Source organism: Mus musculus, chromosome 11 (genome assembly GCF_000001635.26).
Source record: "Mus musculus strain C57BL/6J chromosome 11, GRCm38.p6 C57BL/6J".
Lineage (NCBI taxonomy): Eukaryota > Metazoa > Chordata > Mammalia > Rodentia > Muridae > Mus > Mus musculus.
The window spans coordinates 107,564,600-107,584,205 of record NC_000077.6 but is presented as its reverse complement, the minus strand read 5'-3'; the positions used below and the strand labels follow the sequence as shown (position 1 = coordinate 107,584,205).

General features: G+C 44.6%; 1 protein-coding gene across 6 annotated transcripts in view; it reads right to left on the bottom strand.

Moving 5' to 3' along the window:
* Helz (helicase with zinc finger domain) overlaps positions 1-19,606 on the bottom strand; it is a 146,864-nt gene that overhangs the window by 109,621 nt on the left and 17,637 nt on the right. For all 6 annotated transcript variants that reach the window (XM_006534505.4, XM_006534506.4, XM_006534504.1 and 3 more), the window contains 2 exons: positions 9,041-9,268; positions 6,307-6,343 (listed from right to left, as the gene is read on the bottom strand). In XM_006534505.4, coding sequence (XP_006534568.1) covers positions 6,307-6,343; positions 9,041-9,250 — 247 coding nt within the window. In that variant the 5' untranslated portion in view covers positions 9,251-9,268. The remainder of the gene's footprint in view (positions 1-6,306; positions 6,344-9,040; positions 9,269-19,606) is intronic.

The window sequence follows — 19,606 nt, the reverse complement described above, 5'->3', positions numbered from 1 at the left end:
AAGCTTACTGCTTTTCACAACCATAACACCAAAACACCATAAAATGATCATTTTAACTCCAGGATTATGTACCTATATCTAATCTAAATTCTACTGAGAAGAAAGGTCATTAAAGATGTCAGCATCTCCCTTAGGAAAACCACCCAAGGCTCGTTCAGTAACCTGCCAATTTCTTAGGACCCGGGCGAGCCACCTAACAGGGGTTGCTGGCTGCACCATCGCGTGCTTCACAGGCCAAGTCTCACTAACATGAACTTGTGGCGATGACTATTTAACTTGACAAAACTCGGCTAGGGTTTCAGAACTGTACACCTCACCATGTTTATAATAATCAAGGTTCATCTAAAATATCACAAATCATTAATTCATTGAATTTGTTAGTATACAAAGTCCTACGGTACTAGCAAGGTGACTGACTCTGTGGATAAAAATACTTAATGCCAAACCTGGTAATCTGCGCTCCATACCTAACACTCACATGGTGGAAGAACAAGCCCTACTAAGTTGTCCTTTGACAGGCCCTACCACACACAGGAGCACCCATATACCCACATGTACACACACACACACACACATACATACATACATACATACATACACACACACACACACACACACACACATACATACATACACACACATACACACACACACACACAAATACACACACGTGCGCGCCTTAACACACACAGTAGCACCCATATACCTACATGTACATGTGTGTACACAAACACACACAGGAATACATAAACACACACATTTAATACAATTCTAAGTTTCCTGTATAATGAAAATTTCAAAAGCATTAGAATCGTTTCATTACGTGTTCCTACCCTGTTTTACACTCAAATAATGAAAACTGATTTAAGCACATCACTTAGCCAGTGGTCACCGACATCAAAACCGGAACCCAACAGCACCCTGAGTCTGCTTCTAAAAGCCATAAGCTCAAGTCCTTGTACTTTATGTTCTACCCAAGACACATTACATACCCATCTTTATAAGGAATTGACAGCTATTTTCTAAAGTTGAATTCTACCTTCAAAACTTTATAATTCTTTGTTGAGTTTCAATTAAAGTCAGCTATAAAAATATATTAAGAGCAACCAAGTAAAACAGATTATGGACTGGGTCTCATAATATTTTTAAAAATCACTGTCTAATACAAGATATTGTGTTTATGCACAATGGCCTCTGTGTTTTAAAGATACATACTGAAAAATTTAGAGGTCCTTTTCTCCTTGTCTATAGTTACTTTAAAACATTTCAAAACACAAGGCCAGGAAGACGGTTCAACAGGTAAAGGTGCTTGCAGCTGAACCTGATGACCTGAGCTCACTCAGTCCCACATCCCACATAACAGAGTGAGAGAAACAAATATAATAAATATATTATAAATATAATAAGAGTTATTTCAGGAAAGAACATTTTGCACTTCCTCCAGATGCCAGTTACTAATGGACTGTGTGCCCACCCAACAGACACCCATTCTAGAGCTCCCATGGGATCAAACAGAATTTCAGAAGAACATATGGATGGAGAGGAGAAACCCATGGCAACTGTGAGGGCCCTGATACCACGGATGCCAAATTAGTATCTTCTGAGGGGCATCAAGTTACTCTAAAAAGAGAACACACGCTAACATCAGTTTGCTAAGAATGAAACCAATTTTAGAGAGATCCTTCCGCACGTGCTATGGAAAGTATTTACCTACAAGGTGCACTACACTAACAACCTCACAGAGCTTAACTAATTCCCAATTGCTCTTGAAATTGCATTAGAGGGGCTGGTGAGATGGCTCAGTGGGTAAGAGCACCCGACTGCTCTTTCAAAGGTCCTGAGTTCAAATCCCTGCAACCACATGGTGGTTCACAACCATCCAGAACAAGATCTGACTCCCTCTTCTGGTGTGTCTGAAGACAGCTACAGTGTACTTACATATAATAAATAAATATTAAAAAAAAAAGAAATTGCATTAGAACTGCTAATGGAGGCAAACTTCCTAGATAGTAAATAAAATAAATTGAGTTCCAAGTCAGCCTGGTCTACATAGGAAGCTCCAAGCCAGCCAGAGACTAAACTCAGATAGATAGATAGATAGATAGATAGATAGATAGATAGATAGATAGATAGACAGACAGATTAGATAGATAGATAGATACATACATACATACATACATACATACATACATAGAATTGTTTTTTGATTTAGTGATATTCTGTGATGTTTCAAGAAAGTAGGAATTAGGGGGCTGGTGAGATGGCTCAGTGGGTAAGAGCACCCGACTGCTCTTCCGAAGGTCCAGAGTTCAAATCCCAGCAACCACATGGTGGCTCACAACCATCCGTAACAAGATCTGACTCCCTCTTCTGGTGTGTCTGAAGACAGCTACAGTGTACTTACATATAATAATAAATAAATCTAAAAAAAAAAAAAAAAAAAAAAAAAAGAAAGTAGGAATTAAATTTGAAGGTCACCATCACCTGCTTCTTGGCACTGGTATTCAATGCAACATAATGTATCAAAATCAATGTGGTTTGGCTAATGAGCTGTTTACTTTTAAAATGACACACACATACATATACAAGAAAATGCAAACTGACCCCACAATAGAAAAGTGAGCGTCAGACTCTATAAAATGTACAGAAGAAGGCACTGTCTGGGGCACTCGTGATAGCTCTCCAGGCCTGTCCTCAGAGCGCCTCTGTGTAACTATGCTGTGTAACAGATTAACAGGAACCCAGCAAGAGCTTCCTCCTCCTTGTTAGCCAACTGACTGGTCTAGCCATACCAATTACATTACACAGAAATAACATCATTACTGAGTACTGAAAAAATTATATGTGAAACCAGAATTCTCTAACTGCATGAGTACTGTTAGCCAACAGTGTCTAATGTCTACTTGAAATGATCAACACCGTAGAGATGCTTTTGGACAGACTTTATAACAGGGGTAGGAAGACAACTCTTTCTAGATAATGTAGTTAAGAGTGGGTACACAAACATGAGAAGCTGAGCTCAGATGCCCAACACACATGTAGAAGCAGGGCACAGCAGTACAGGTCTGTACCCCCAGTGCTGGGGGACAGGGAAAGCACAGACAGGAGACTCTCAGGAGCCTGTTGGCCGTCAGCCTCACCAAGCAAGGAGCTCCAGGTCCAGTGAAATACCATGTGCCCTAAATAAGAAAAATCAGAGAACGGTAGAGGCCACCTGTTATCAACCTCTGGCCCCATGTATGATGCTCACACACAAATGGACCGCTTCCAGCAGGCAGTGGTGGTTCACGCCTTTAATACTAGCATGTGGGACACAGAGTGGCTCTCTGAGGCCAGCCTGCTCCACAGAGCAAGTTCCAGGGCAGCCAGGGCTGTTAGACAGAAAAACCTTGTCTCAAAAAAAAAAAAAAAAAGGACCACTTCCAAGTTCTTTGGTGTCACCTAAAAGAAGTAGGGAACACGGAGACACGGAAACTATAATAAATGAAGCTCTTCCTTGTTGAGAGCCAACTACCTCTCACTTTAACACTCAGCAAGCACCAGAGTGAACACCAGTGTGGATACAATTTCCCCCTTCATTTGTATTATTTCCTTGGGAGAGGATCCTAGACATGAGATTAGAGGATCCGGGTCAGAATGAATGTCCAACCTGCACTCCACTGCCATCATGTGTCACAACAACTTCCTCTTTGCAATGGTTAAACTTTTATCCTGGTAATTCATCTGGGTTTGGTTTTGTTTTGTCTGTTTTTGAACAAGGTCTCCCTATGTAGCTCTGGCTGTCCTAGAACTCTATTGTACAGACCAGGCTGGTAGTGAACTCAGATCCGCCTGCCTCTGCCTCCTGAGTGCAGGGATTAAAGGTGTGTGCTACTATGCCTGGCTATTGAATTCATTTGTTTTAAAATGAGTGTAATTTAAAATGCTAAGTAGTTGAGCAAGCCTGCTCTACATAGTGAGTCCCAGGAGAGCCAGAGCTATGTAGAGCGAGACGCTGTCTTTATATTAAAATAAGAAAAAAAAACTAAATAAAACAGAAAAATGAAAATTTCCCCTCACCAACATTTATTCTTCAATGACTTTTCACAACTCTTAAAATCTCCTGGGACATCTTTATGCATATTCCCCAAATGAGATGACTGTATCAACTTCTCAAGAACTCAGGCGGGGGTTGGTGAGATGGCTCAGTGGTTAAGAGCACCGACTGCTCTTCCAAAGGTCCAGAGTTCAAATCCCAGCAACCACATGGTGGCTCACAACCATCCGTAACGAACGCCCTCTTCTGGAGTGTCTGAAGACAGCTACAGTGTACTTACATATAATAAATAAATGAATCTTTAAAGAAAAAAGAAATCAGGAAAGTGAAAATTAAAGAGACAGGGCCAATTCTTTTACATGAGATAGGCAAAGTTTCAAAACTTCAGGGTTTTGGCATCAGGAGTGCAGGGAACATTTGCACATATTGCAGAGGGCAAGAACATGTCACACTATACACTGTCGGCATCTATAAAAACACCACCAGTACGAAATCAGCCCAGAAAGTGAGGCTCAAGACTAGGTATGAAACAATGGCAACAATAAACAAGAATGTGTTTATTATCAGGTGGCTTGTAGAGGACCAACCAGAACCTGCTGGAAGCTCATCAGTTTCGGAAATGACAGGCTCAAGGGACTGCACATCATGAATGCAGGCACTGTATTAACACTCGGAAAGACAGCCATGCCACAGTGTGGTAAGCAACGCTGTGATAAGCATGTTCAAGGCCTTGTTTTGTTTTTGTTTCTTAATGTTTTTAAATGTTATTTTATGTGTGTAGAGTGCTTTGCCTACGTGTATGAACCATGCTTGTGCCTGGTGGCCACAGACATCAGAAGAGGGAATTGGATCCCCTAGGACTGGAGTTACAGAAGTTTGTGAGCCAGCATGTTAAGTGCCGGGCAGGAATCGAACCTGGATCCTCTCCAAGAACAACAAGTGCTCTCATACCTGCTAAGCCATCTCTCCAGCCCCACTTTAAAACTGTTTGCTAACGGGTGAAAAAAAAAATTATGTATTATAAGTGTCTGTGAGGGCTAGAGTGATGGCTCAGCGGTTCAGAGCACTGACTGCTCTTCTAGAGGTCCCGAGTTCAATTTCCAGCAATCACATGGTGGCTCACAACCATCTACAACGGGATCCGATGCCCTCTTCTGGTGTGTGTTTGAAGACAGCTACGGTGTACTCATATAAATAATAATAAGCATCTGTGTTTCTCAGACCAGTAAAAGGCAGGCTTACTAAGCACACCATTTCTCCAGATGAGACAGAGACATCACATTTCTCTATATGGCACTGTATCTGCTTAGTGAACATTTTTTAGCAATGTCCAAAGATGACAGGAATATCTCTAATTCTAATTTAAGTCCCAAACCACTATAATTCTACTGCAAGGTTCACAGGGAGGCCACTGACCATTAATAACTAATGTCTAAAATATGCCCCATGTACCACAGAAGTATGTAGCAAGGCTTGGTAAGGTATAAAATAAATGTTTAATTCTTTTTTTAAAGTTTTGACACAAAGAAATGAGGAGGCAAAAAAACAAACAAACAAACAAAGGAAAAAAAAACTAATGTCAAATCCCTCAGCCTGAACCCCAGTTCTGGATAAATGAAACATGACTTACATTATCCAAGCCACTGAGCTGTGTGAAGAGCCCAGCAGGAGAGCGTGGGAAGGCACACTGAACCCTTCACCCTCAGGACCCTGGACACGCCACTGAGACGCAGCAATGGCCAGGAAAAGGACTTCCACACAATGAGCACTCAGAGAATGTGGATCTTATTGGTCTCAACTTCCGGCCACAAGAAAACAGGAAAGAGAACTCCAAAACATTCCAGACATACTACTAAGGAACATACTCTGACTCGTTTAAAAGAAAGGACAGATATTTTCAACGTATTAAGTTTAGCACGGTTACCAACATGTGATGAAACATTTCTTAAACATGGCACTTACAGGCTATAACTGTTTGCTAGAGTTTAAAGAACTCACTCTAAATGCTCCTTGAGGGAACGAAGTGGCATGTGAGACAGAATTGTCAACAGTCATGCCCACATGCTCGTCTGGTATGCCTGTCACAGCAGGAAAGACACCAACCCAATTCTTCACTAGGCACGTCAGTAAGATAGGATTTTTAACATTATAATAGCTTTTGAAATTGGCAGATGAAGATTTTTTTAAAAAGTCAAACCTTAAACTTTGTTCACTTTAATAATTTTTTTAAATCTTCAAATCAGAAAAGGGTCCCATTTTTTTAAACATACCATGCCTACAATCTTCATCAGCTTGCCCGTAGTTTTTCTACAAAAAGAAAAGAAAAGACACAGGTAAACTGACATGCTTAAAGGCTGCTTTTAAGACCCGGCAGCACAGAGGAGCTGAGCCGTCTCTGAGGAGAACGGCAAGTGGCGTCTGTGTACCACTCACAGGGATGGCCCATGCTCTCTGAGAGTCACCTCCTCCACACCACAGTGTGCTTGCCCTGCTCCCACCCCCCATCATTCTCACCTCCTCCAGCTTCCGAGCTAACACAACCTCCTCCCACACCTGGCCAGGCCAATGACTGAGAATCCCACTGTCCCCGGCTGTGTCTACCTCCTTCCCAGAAGCCTCTCCTCACACCTACTCCTTTCTAAACCGACCAACCACCCACCTCCGAGCTTCTTCTGCTCTACCACACCTTTTCATGGTTCCTTTCCACTGCTTCATTCCTAAACAAACATGCTATTATTTTTCCCAACTTAAACAACGTTCTGACTAAGCCAGGAATGGTGGCGCACGCCTTTAGTCCCAGCATGCAAGTAGAGACAGGCAGATTTCTGAGTTCGAGGCCAGCCTGGTCTACAGAGCAAACCCCAAAACAGCCAGGGATACACAGAGAAACCCTAAACCCTGTCTTGTAAGGGGAAGGGGGAACTTAACAGAAATGACTCAGTGGTTAAGAGCACTAGCTACTCTTCCAGAGGACCTAGGTTCAATTCCCAGCACCCATACGGTGGCTCACAACTGTCTGTAACTCTAGTTCCAGATGATCTGATGCCCTCATACAGATACAAATGCAGGCAAAATATCAATGCACATAAAGTAAAAATAACTATGATTTCAAAAAAATAACATTAAAATTAAAACTAAACTTGTGACTTTACTTCTCTACATTTTCCACGTGCTCCTTTTTTGGTGCTTGTGGCAGAATTCACAGAGTTGCCTCTGCAAGCTTATAAACCGTCATCCCAGAGTCAGAAAAGCAGGGGATCACCAATTGGAGAGCAGCCTGCTCTACAAAGGGAGGCTCAGACCAGCCTACAGGGCTACACAGTGAGACTGTCTGAAGGAAGAAAAACAAAAAAGAGCTCCTGCGTTGACTCTCTGGGGTTCTCTTTAAGTCAGACTATTTAAGAAAGTTACTCCCATCATGGCCAACAGTGACCCACACTGCATCCAGTGTGTGCCACACCTGCTCCGTCCCAGAGGCAGCCAGTGACCCAGTGACCCGAGTGAATGACATCATCTTCTGCACACCGCACATGGCCTAGGGCTCTCTCACCTTTCTTTTACTAGTCCTCGATGCTCTCGGCTCCTTCTCCCCAACCAGTCCCACCATCACACCAGGTCTGCAGCCTGCTTCTTCTCCCTGGTGACCTGAACCAAGCCCTGGATGCTAACTAACATCCTAATCTCTCTCCAAAGCCCCTCCCTTGCGCCCGCTCCTCCTCACCAGTCGGTGCTCAATGGGGCGTCAGATCTGAAGGCACAAAGCTAAACTCGCAGCCATGCTCCCTACATAGGACTTCCTCACCCCAGCTCCAGCAAACCACATTCCTCTAAGCACTCAGCCGAAAAAACACAGGGTAAGTGACTTCACACCACAGAGCCCCCCATTACCCACACCTGCTGTCAGGAAATCTGTTCCTACACAGAGCAGGCTGCCCTGCCGTTTATAAACTGAACATTGAGTTTGGGGTCATCTCAACAGTCCCCAGTGGTCCCCTTACATACATCATATCCCTTTATAGTCTGTTTCATTTCTTTTTTGAGGCAAGGTCTCTCTGCATAGCCTTAGCTGTTCTGAAATTCACTATGTAAAGGGGGCTGCCCTCGAACTTAGAGATCCTCCTACCTCTAGACATGCACTACTATGCCCACCACTCTTATTTCTTTTTTCATTTTTTGGGAGGGGGAGACAGGGTTATTCTGTGTAGCCCTGGCTATCCTGAAACCCTCTCTGTAGTCCAGGCTGGCCTCAACTGCTGGGATCAAAGGTGTGTGCCACCACCGCTGGGCTTTTAAATAGACTATTTTGAAAACCAGTCTAAGGGTTCCTGGTGAATAAAATCCCACCCCTCCTTGCTCTGCTCCAGCTGTAGCAGCCCCCAACCATTCCCATGAATGCCTCAGAAGGCCTGACAGACCACACTGCCCTACCCTTACCCTTACCCTCACTCACTCTGCCCTGGTCACACCAGCCCAGCTATTGCTCACATCTGACCGGGATGCCTCTGCCTCAGGGTCCCTGCACTGGCTGCCTGTTTCCTTTCCTCCAGATCGCCACAGGCTCACCCTCATTACCCCTTCCTAGCACCTTCTCACTGGCTGGCCCCAGCAGCCTGGGTAAATGCCCATCTCCAGCACGGCTGCTCCCTGCTTCCTGGGCTCTCTCCTTTCAGCATGCTGTCAACCTAGTGTGCAGCCACCTGCAGCAGCCACTGCTTCTATCTCTTCCCTTACTAGACTGCGACAGGAAGAAGGCCTCTCTCTCTTACCAGTGTACGTGTGAAGGTCCTAGAACAGTGTCTATCAGACAGATGTGCTCGATAAACACGTCTTGAATGAGTGAGTGCCATAACACAGTTTGTAAAGTTTTAAAATATAGTTGTTTGCAGCTGAGAATGTTGCGCAATCACCAGGTATTTCCCTCGTATCTGTTCAGGCCCAAGCTAGCTTTGTATAGAAAGTGTCCACCAACAGCACATCGCCGGTTTACCAACAGCATTCACTCACCAATTGCAAGAATGAGGCAATTCTGTAAAGAAGACTCTCAATTTTGATGCGCTCAACCTCCACCGGGCACGGCCCTGTGAAGTCTGCCATGGAGTACTGGCCAAGAGAGAGCAGGGCGTCGGTGCAGTGCTGGAGGGCCATGTCATAGTCCTGCCTCTGCAGTGACGCGCACGCTTGTTCACATGACCTTTCAGCTCTTCTGTCTTCCATGACTCAGGGACAAAAATCCTAAACACGAGAAAAGAATGATGTGACTTAAAGACTCAGCACAGGGCTGGAGAGATGGCTCAGCAGCTCAGAGCACTTGCTGCTCTTGTAGAGAACCCAGATTAGGGGCCCAGGTTCAGCTTCTGGCTACTCACAGCCAACTCGAATGCCAGTTCCAGAGGATCTGATGGCCTCCTAGGTACCTGCATGCATACAGTGAACATACACTGGGAGGCACACACAGGCAAAAAACGTTTTCAAATAATGAAAGATCTTAAGAGTATTTGTTTTTAAAAAAATGAGACAGAGATAGACAGATACACTTATAAACTCCATCCCCATGCCCACCCCAGCAGCTGAACGCCCTTGTTGAGGGCCTCCTCCAACAGGCAGCCTGGCCACTGCGGCCACCACAGTGTAAGATCTAACAAAGATCCATGCTAAACTACTCACTATAGCCACCAGGATTGAATTCTTCGTAAGTGAAACATAAATGAATGCTACAAAGTACAGATTAAGACAAGATTCCACTTTTTTGACCAAAGGAGCAAAAGAAAGTTTTCCTGTCTAAACCTTCAAGTTTCAGCCTCTCTTTAGTCTTACACTTCTGCTGTCATTGTGAAAATCAAAATCCCCCCCCCAAAAAACCTGAAAAAAAAGAAACCCCCCCAAAGAAAACCAGAAAAAAAAAAAAAGAAAAGAAAAAAAAGAAAATCAAAATCCACATTGTGTAGGACTTTTTCCTCATACCCTTAAAAAAAGCTAGCCAAAGTCCAAGCTGGGCATTACTTCAACTCCGCCCACATTCCCAGAAGGCCAGGCCATGTGCGAGCAGCCTCACAGAGATAGCACATGAGGTCACTGCTTTCCAGGATCTCAGAGGTTAGCAGAGGAACCAAAGCACAGGCTCCCAACAACCAGAAAGACTCATTCCATCAGAGGCGTGAGCTGGCTCAGGAGGTGAGCAAGAGTTCACCATACAGACCATAGCAGGAACAAAAGCCAGCTTTGCAGAGCCAAGAGTTCAGCTGCACTACAGGGCTCGGTGGGTAAAGGTGCTGGCCACCCAGCCTGGCAGCCCGCTGATCCCTGACAAGCACGAGGCAGAAGAAGCAACTCCTGCAAGTTTTCCTCTGACCTCTACACATGCGCCCACACACGCACCCACAAGGACACTTAAAAATGTGTAAAAAAGGAAATCAATGTTCAGCTGAACTCAGCAAGAGGAGATAAACCACAAGTTAAACTCAAGATGCCAAAAAGCAGTAGGGTACGGTAGGGAGAACTATGGGTGAAATGCCATGAGAAAGAGAGGCTCTTCCCACCAGTAACAGCACATGAAGGACAGACAGGCTGTAAACAACGGACGTCTAAGTGGTAGAGCCCTGGCCTGCATGTACAGGGTTGAGTTTGACTCCCAGGGCTATGAAAGGGGAGGGAAAAAGCAGTAATCTATCAATGCCAGCCCTCCGAAGGGAGGAGGGTCAGTAGGCGGGGATGGCAGCACTGACCACTAAGGGCACACTAGAGCCTAGAGCCAGCGAGCCGGCTTGGTGGAGAGAGGTGCTGCTGCCAAACTGGCAACTGGAGCGGATCCCAGGGAACCACAGTAGGAGCGAACCAACTTGTCTGACCACATGTATGCTCTGTGGCAGGTGTGCAACACCTGCATTCACACAAATGTAAAGACTTTTCAAACTACATCTTTGATAGTAACTAAAACGCAAGCAGACGGGCACAGCTGTGAGGGCTTTTTCTGGGCTGGATTATCTGAGGTGGGAGACCCACACTAAATCTCAATCATGTGAAGTCAGACCAACCTTACTGTGGTCCACACTTCCTGGTGATAGCCTCCATAGAGGGACAGGGGAGAAGGAAGCTTTGCTCTTGGCCTGCTTGCCCCCACTCACACAGGAGGGTTCAGCTGTCCTGTTGCTGAGATGTTCCTTTGCCAGTGTTAGACCCTACTTCTCCAGGATTCCAACAGACGGAAGACGGGCAGCTCTCAAGACTAGGACTGACTGGGAATGCATGCGACACACCTGCTGGACCCCTCACCTTTCCATGGAGACAGCCACATCCTGTAAGCCATTCTAATAAATCCATACATACTAGTTCACTCTATCAGAGAGAGAAACCCCAGTCAAAGAGTTCAAGAAGGAGACAATAAGAGGGCCTGGCCCCCAAGATGGCACAGTTAAGGTGCTTCCTGGAAGAGGCCCCCAGCTTGTCTGACCCACATATTGTGGAAGGAGTGGAAGGAGCACCATCAGACCACACACACACGTGCTCTGTGTCATGTGCTCACACTGGTATAATAATCATTAAAACGGGCTGCAGAAATTCAAGCCTGCTTCTCCCCATGCCTTCACTGGGAACAGAGCCTGGCAGAGAAGACCTGGCTGTAAGAAGTGACAGCTACGGTACTGCTTCAGGGCCAGCTCCTGCCAACCCTCCTCTCCACCCGCATCAAGGCCTGCTTCGCTTGGTCAATTAATTCTCTTAGTCTTTCTTCTGCCCTGACAACCTCCATGCTCCCTGCTGGCCTTATGGAAGTCATCTGTCCCGCCACCTCCTCAGCCTACAGCAGCAGTTTCTTTCCAACCTGTGGGTCGCAGCCCCTTTGGGGTTGAACGACCCTTTCACAGGGACTGCCTAAGACCATCAGGAGACCCAGATACTTGCATTATGATTCAGAAGCATAATTACAGTTATGAAGTAGCAACAAAAATAATTTCATGGTTGGGGGTCACCCACATGAGGTACTGTATGAAAGGGTCACAGCATTAGGAAGGTGGAGAAGCACTGGCCTACAAGAATGCTCTTGGCTGACACCCCAGCTCCAGCCTTGATAACCTAGCTCTGCCCTCACTAAGCTGTTCTGCTGCCATAAACTGCAGTGCAGGATGAGAGGCATCAGAACTGAGCACTGCCCTTCAGCTTACCATACTGTTGATACTGCAGAAGACACAGACACCCTGAAGGAACAGGACAAGAGGGGTCCAAAGGAACACAGCATCAGTGTATGTCAGCAGTTAGCAAATACAAGAAGTATATGAGATGCAATACAGTATTCTCTAACTTTCTCAATTTGGAGAAAGAGACACACAGAGTCAGAGACAGGTGTGTGTGTGTGTGTGTGTGTGTGTGTGTGTGTGTGTGTGCGCGCGCGCGCAAAAGCACATGAAGGCTAAAGGTCAACACAAGCATCTTCCTCAATCACTCTCAACCTTCTTTTGAGATAGTATCTCACCATGTAAACCAGGTTGGCCTTAAACTCACCTCTGTTGAGTTTAAGAGATCCATTTGCCTATTTTATTATTATTATTATTATTATTATTATAGGCTTATGGGAGGTTCTCCTAAACCTGGTGTCCACAAAGGTCAAAAGAGAACCTGCACCCTGGGACTGGAGGATGTGGGTGCTGGGGATCAAACCAGGGTCCTCTGGAAAAGTAGCCTCACCTCCATCATCCCCGCCCCTACCTCTCCCTCTTAAATGGTGGGACTAAAAGCATGCAACAGAGCAGCCTGGTGCCACATACTTCAATCCCAGCACCCAAGAGGCAAAAGGAAGTGGATCTGAGTTTGAGGGCAGCTTGACCTATGACAGTGCGTGGTACTGACAAGGCTACACCATAAGGCCCTATACACAAAGCTATGCCTCACTACATCCAGGTTCCTTGTTTTTTGTAAGCTAAGGTCTCTTACTGAACCTGGAGTTTATCAATTTGGTGAGGCTGGCTGCCTAAAACCTCCGAGGATCTGCCTGTCTGTTTTCCCAACACTGGATAACAAGTATCAGTATCACAACTGGCTTCTCCTTGGATGCCACCACGTGAACTCAGAGCCGCCCTCAGGCTAAACGACCTCCCTCGGGCCTTACCAACTGAGCTGCTTCCCCCAGCTCCTGGAATGTTTAACTATGTGGGAAGCCACATGTGCCGTTGCTGAGTGGCACTGACTACTGCTGGCCACCACGCATAAGTTTGGACAAACAACCAATGTGTACATATGCAGTAAAGTTTTTTGCAAAGACACTGCTTGGCCCGGGCATGATAATGAGGCTTTAAGAGTATAACCAATCAGATGTGAGACATGCAAATGAGGTATGATAATGAGGCTCTGTGATGTACAGAGAGAGTAGCCAATCAGATGAGGAACATGCAAATGAGGATTAGTGCATAACCAATCCGGGTGTGAGACATGCCTCTCCTAAGCCTATATAAGCAGCACCAGTTCTGGGCTGGGGTCTCTTCGCCTCTGCAATCAAGCTCTCCCAATAAACGTGTGCAGAAGGATCCTGTTGCAGCGTCGTTACTGCTGGCCAGTCCCGCGCGCACAAGATAACTAAAAACAAAATATGGCTTAAAATGTTTATACTTAACATGTTAAGTGTTAAGACTTTTAAACTTTTTTGGTTTTTTTAGTTTTTCAAGATAAGATTTCCCTGTGTATCCCTGGCTGTATTAGAACTTACTCTGTTAGACCAGGCTGCCTGCCTCTGCCTCTCAAGTGTTAGGATTAAAGGCATGTTTCTTTATTTTAATTTTCTTTTTTTGTAAACAAATTAATCATTTAACATAAAAAAATAAGAACTGTGTTATTAACTAACTAGATAATTCAACAAGTAGACAACATCTCTTCAGTTCACTTCTTTTTTCAAATTCCCTTAGCTTCGCCTCCACATGCTGAATAACTCCCAGTCAGGTTCAAAAGAGTTTAAACATTTCATTTATGGTTTGAATTTATGTCCTTAATATAAACATGTATTGACTTGGTAAAATCAATTATCAAACGAAAATGAAAACACTCCTCATTTCTGGATTCTGCAGTGACTCTGCCACCACACCTAAGACCAGCATAAGGGGCTGGGGTGACAGCTCAGCTCTTAAGAGCATTTTGCTGCTCTCCCAGAGGACTGGGGTTCAGTTTCCAGCACAGCCATGGTGGCTCACAGTCCTCTGGAGCCCTAGTTCCCAGGATCCAATGCCCTGGCTGGATCTCCATGAGCACTGTGCGCCTATGATACACACACATACAGGTAAAACACCTATAAGCATGAAAAATTAAAAACTAAACCTTAAAAAAAAAAAGAACGTCACTACAAACAATCACTACTTCACGGCACACTCCACAGATGTCCCCAGAAACGCTTGGGACGAGATAGCTCTGTGCTGTAGAAAGCTGTCCTGTGTACGGTAGTCTGTTGAACAGCAGCCCGGCCTCTATCTCCTAGACACTGCAGCACGTCTGCCAGCTTGTAATAATGAAAACTGTCTCTCGGCATTAATAAAAATCAGCCTCAGTCAAGAACTGATAGATAAGAACATAAATAACAGAAAGACAACCTATTGCAGATCCAGCTACCAGGAAGACTGAGGCAAAAAATAGATCCCACACTCACAGCCTGCCTGGGCTAAGAAGCAAGTTCAAGGACAGCCTGGACAGAACAGAAGACCCTGTCCCAAATAATTAAAAGAGTCCACCAAGCCGGCTCAGAGGTAAAGGTGTTTGAGGCAAGGCTGGGACACACACAGTGAACTGTCTCTAACAAGTACAACTTTTATTTCTAATTATGTGTATATATAAGGATCAAGTGCACACATGAGTGCAGGTACCCTTGGAGGCCAGAGGTTACAAGAGACAGTGAGATAGATGCCCAATGTGGGTTCCAGGAATTGAATTCAGGTCTTCTGGAAGCACGGCAGAAGCTCTTCACCACCGAGCCAGCTCTCAGCCCCAGGTTTTAGGGTTTTGAGACAGAATCTGGCTTACAACTCAAGAGCCATCTCTCCACCCCACCCCCTTTTTTTTAAGATTTATTTTATTTTTTAATTGTGTGTGTACCTGTGTATGTATTAAAAACAGAAGTTTAAGGAACAAGAGGGCTGGGTTACACCCAGTGGCAAGTGTTTGCCTGCCCTTAATAAAGTCCTAGAGTAAACTCCAAAAGCCACAGGAAAGAAAAGAGACAAAGCAGGTACCAAAACGCCAAGCATCCCACAAAACTCACAGCCTGTACCTAGCTAGACAAATGCTATAAACACAAGTAGCAATAAAAACAAACTAATACTGCCTAAGCTATATGTCCTCGGAAAGTATTACACTGCCCTGAGGCAGAACACAGACTAAGGCAGAGGCCCTACCTTGAAAGCTCACCAGCTTGGCACTCACCAGCTCTGTGGCCTGGAGCAAGTGACTTAACCTGAGTTTCTCAATTTACCATCTGGAAATGGACAGTAAGACCGCTAATACTTCCCTCCTTTGGTTACTCTGTGAGGCGCTTAAAATGATACTTGGCAGTGGTAATTCCCCTAAACTTGCAAATTTTCACTTATGTAAAATGGAAATCACTTAACACTCAGTACTTTCCAGCTGGAACTGGTTCAGAGGTTAAGAGCACCCAGGTTCAGTTAACCAGTGCCCACATGGCAGTTTATAACCGTGCATAACTCTACTACGTGCTGGCAAAACACTCACATACTAAAATAAAATTATCTTTAAAAAGAAATTCAGGGGCTGGAGAGATGGCTCAGCGGTTAAGAGGACTGACTGATCTTTCTGAGGACCCAGGTTCAATTCCCAGCACCCACATGGCAGTTCACTACTGTTTATAATTCCAAGATCCGATTATCTCACATAGACATACATGCAGACAAAACACCAATGCACATGAAATAAAAAAAAAATATTTTTTAAAAACAAAATAGAAATTCAGATTTCCATCACTTGAAAGGCAGAGGCAGGTGGATTTCTATGAGGCAAGGCAAGCCAGAGCTACTGTCTCAAACAAACCAACACCCAAAAATACAAAATAAATTCAGTACTATTGTTAAAGAAAATAAAATACCACTCTGTGTGACTTCACCTACTTGACAAAGGAATGATTTCATCTCAGTAAACAATAATGACTGTGTGAGCAGTCACAGCTTCCACGGACACCATACCATACTTACATGCACAAACACACATGCGAGCCCATACATACACAAAAAATTAAAAATATAACAAGAAGAGCAGGTATGATAGCGCATGCCTTTAATCCTAGCACTTGAGAGGCAGAGACAGGTGGACCTCTGCAGTTCAAGGCCAGCCTGGTCTACAGAGTTCCAGGACAGCCAGGGCTACACAGAGAAACCCTATCTCGAAAAAAACAAAAACAAGAATGAAAGTGGAAAAATTAGATGCAAAATAAGTGGGTTATTAGTAAACAAAAATGCTTGGATTTCACTTCCTCTTCCTTAGGCTGAAAAGCAAGCACACAGCCTCAGAAGGAGCAATTTCCAATAAGCCAACTGTTGGAGGTCATCTGGCACAAAACATAGGTTGCTTTTGAAGAATGCCATCATAGCTGGACAGACGGCTGGTCTGGGTCCAAAGTAAATGCTGGAGAAAATGAACTCAATGGTGTAGCAGAGGGCGGCAGGCAGACTGGCTGCAACCAAGCACCTCTGTCTGTGACCACCTTAAATCAAGTCCTGAAGTCCACTCTTGTTTCTTTGAGAAGCCTTGGAACTTGCTGCTCTGTTGACCAGGTTGGCCTCCAATCACAGAGACCTGCCTGGTGGGATTAAAGCCATGCGCCCCCATGCCCAGCCTGTTTTTATTTGAAAACGAAAACATTACTAGGTGTGGTAGCATATGTTTGTAATCCCAGAATTTAGGAGGCTGAAGCAGAAAGATGCCACAAGTCCAGAGCTGTCTCTGAAAACAACCCAAGAGGGGGGGCAAAGGAGAGTGCTCACTCTGCTCATTCTTGCATTTGAAACACAAGTGTGAAGACCCGAGTGCCCAGCACTCATGTAAAACTGACGCACGTTGATAGCCAGCTGTGTTAGGGAGTTCCAGGTCTGTGAGACTTTGTCTCAGAAAAAAAATGTAGAAAGCAACTAAGGAGGACCTCCAACACCAGCCTCTGCCTTCACACATGGGCACACACTACACACACACACACACACACACACACCACCAACCGGTTGCATTCCTTACACTAACCTCTGCTGTCAGTGTGGCCAGTGCTCTTTCATCTCAAAACCTCTAGGATTTAAAGAGCAAACAGCAACTGTGATCAAATCTCAGGGGCAACAGAAATCACCAAAATGTCATCACTCGAAAGTCAGGACGATTCGACATCTGTCTTCGCTTTCTCTCTATCAACACAAAACTGCCTACTTCACAATTAACATAAAGGACCCATATGCATTTGCAAAGGTTTAGAAGACTAATAGCCATATTCAATCTCCTCTCTTCTTTCACTGAAATTACTAACAGCCCTCACTGAGTCTTTTTTTCTTCGTTGGGGGACAGGGGTGTCATGTCAGTACTGGGAGTTGAACCCAGGGCCGCACATATGCCAGAAAAGCACTCTATCGATGAGCTGTATCCCAGACCTATAACTGATCCTTAATCAGAACCCCCGAGACATCTTCCTTTTGGACTATACATCCTATGTAGACATAAACAATGAAGTCATAGAAGAACTTAAAAGACTAAGTTCTATACAAGGTTCTTGGAGATGATGGATGTAACTCAGTGGCCTGCCTAGCATTCATGGGTTTGATTTCCAACATCATATGAAACTGGGCAAGATGACACACACCTGTAGTCCCAGCACTCAGGAGGGGGAGGCAGGAAGATGAGAAGTTCAAACACACTCTCAGCTGCAGAGCAGAATTCAAGACCATCCAGTCCCAAGTAGGGCTGGTAAGGCTGGCTCAACAGCATTTGCTGCCAAACCTAAGACGTGAGTTCAAACTCTGGGCCTCACATGGTGGAGAGAGAGAACTACCTCCTCCAAGTTGTCCTCTGGCCTCCGTGTGCATGCCATGACTGCACCTGCCCACATACATGCATACAGGCATGTCCACTCACACATATATACATACACACACATAAACAATAAATGTAAGAAACCTATTGATAGTTGGACTTTGGTCAGAGTAAATAAAAAAGTTTAATAGGTGTGGTCATAGTAAATATGTTTAAGTTTCTTTACAAAACAAAGAACATAAACATTTTAAAGAGAAGAACTACTGGAAAAATTTGAAATCCACATCTTTTAAGCTAGCCATGTGGCTCTATTTTGCCCATAGGATTTCCACTATTACCCTACAATAAGGCTATACTACAAAGTCAGTCAGTGTGCTATGACCACAGGAAGAAATTCAGACTGACCCACATAACCTCTCACCCTCCCTGGCCGATGAGCTGCAGGGCCCAGCAGACACAGCAGGAAGCATCAGGTCTGCCAAAGAAACAATGCACCGGGGCAACCCTGTCCTGGAACTCACGACATAGTGCAACTGTCACAATTCCTCTGAGAGAAAAAAGTTAAGAGCATTGCCCACACCCAGGGGGGCACAAGATTCTAAGATGTCCACCTAGTAATGTCCAAGCTCATTCCTCGGCACTTGGGTCACTCACAATCTGGCAAAACCTTACCATTCTCAACACCGTACACACAGACCCCAAATACAGTCAGGCCTCTGGCAACACCACTGACCTACCCACAGCATTCTCCTCAGCTTCTCTCTCGACCTAGCGACAACCTGCCCTGCTCTCAGTGACCGCCTCAAACCAGCCTGCCTTCCATCAGAATTATTAAGCCTCTGGTATCTATTACCTTGGATTATATGTAAAATACTTAAATGCCCAATACACCTCTTATGTATATAAATAGGTGTTGTGTTTCTGCCATTTTTATCTCTAGAATAACCACCACATTCACTAAAACTATAAGAACTTTAGTTGAGGGGGCTGGAGAGATGGCTCAACGGTTAAGAGCACTGACTGCTCTTCCGAAGGTCCTGAGTTCAAATCCCAGTAACCACAGGGTGGCTCACAACCATCCGTAATGAGATCCGATGCCCTCTTCTGGTGTGTCTGAAGACATCTATAGTGTACTTATGTATAATAAATAAATCTTAAAAAAGAAAGAAAAAGAAAAGGAAAAAGAACTTTAGTTGAACTGTCGAAAGAAATGACCTAGAGTAACTAAAATACCAGGCATTCCCAGCACTGTCATGTATGCATTCAGTTGTCACTAGAATACCAGCCCTAGGAAGGAATGCAGTATCAGCTTCTATGTCATCTGTTTTGCCCAGACTGGAATCTGTAATGGTTTTATGAAATACACGGGCACCCAGCAAAACAAAATTTTATTTACAGTAATATACTTACTATTCAACTAGGCTTGCATTTTTCTCTAAAACATAAAAATCACTGAGCATACATACATGGAAGGAAGGAAAGAAGGAAGGAGGGAGGGAGGGAGGAGAGGGAAGGAGAGGAAGGGAAGAAGAAAGGAAAAAAAAACAAAGAAAATGCAAGGAGCAGTGAGATAGCTCAATCCTGATG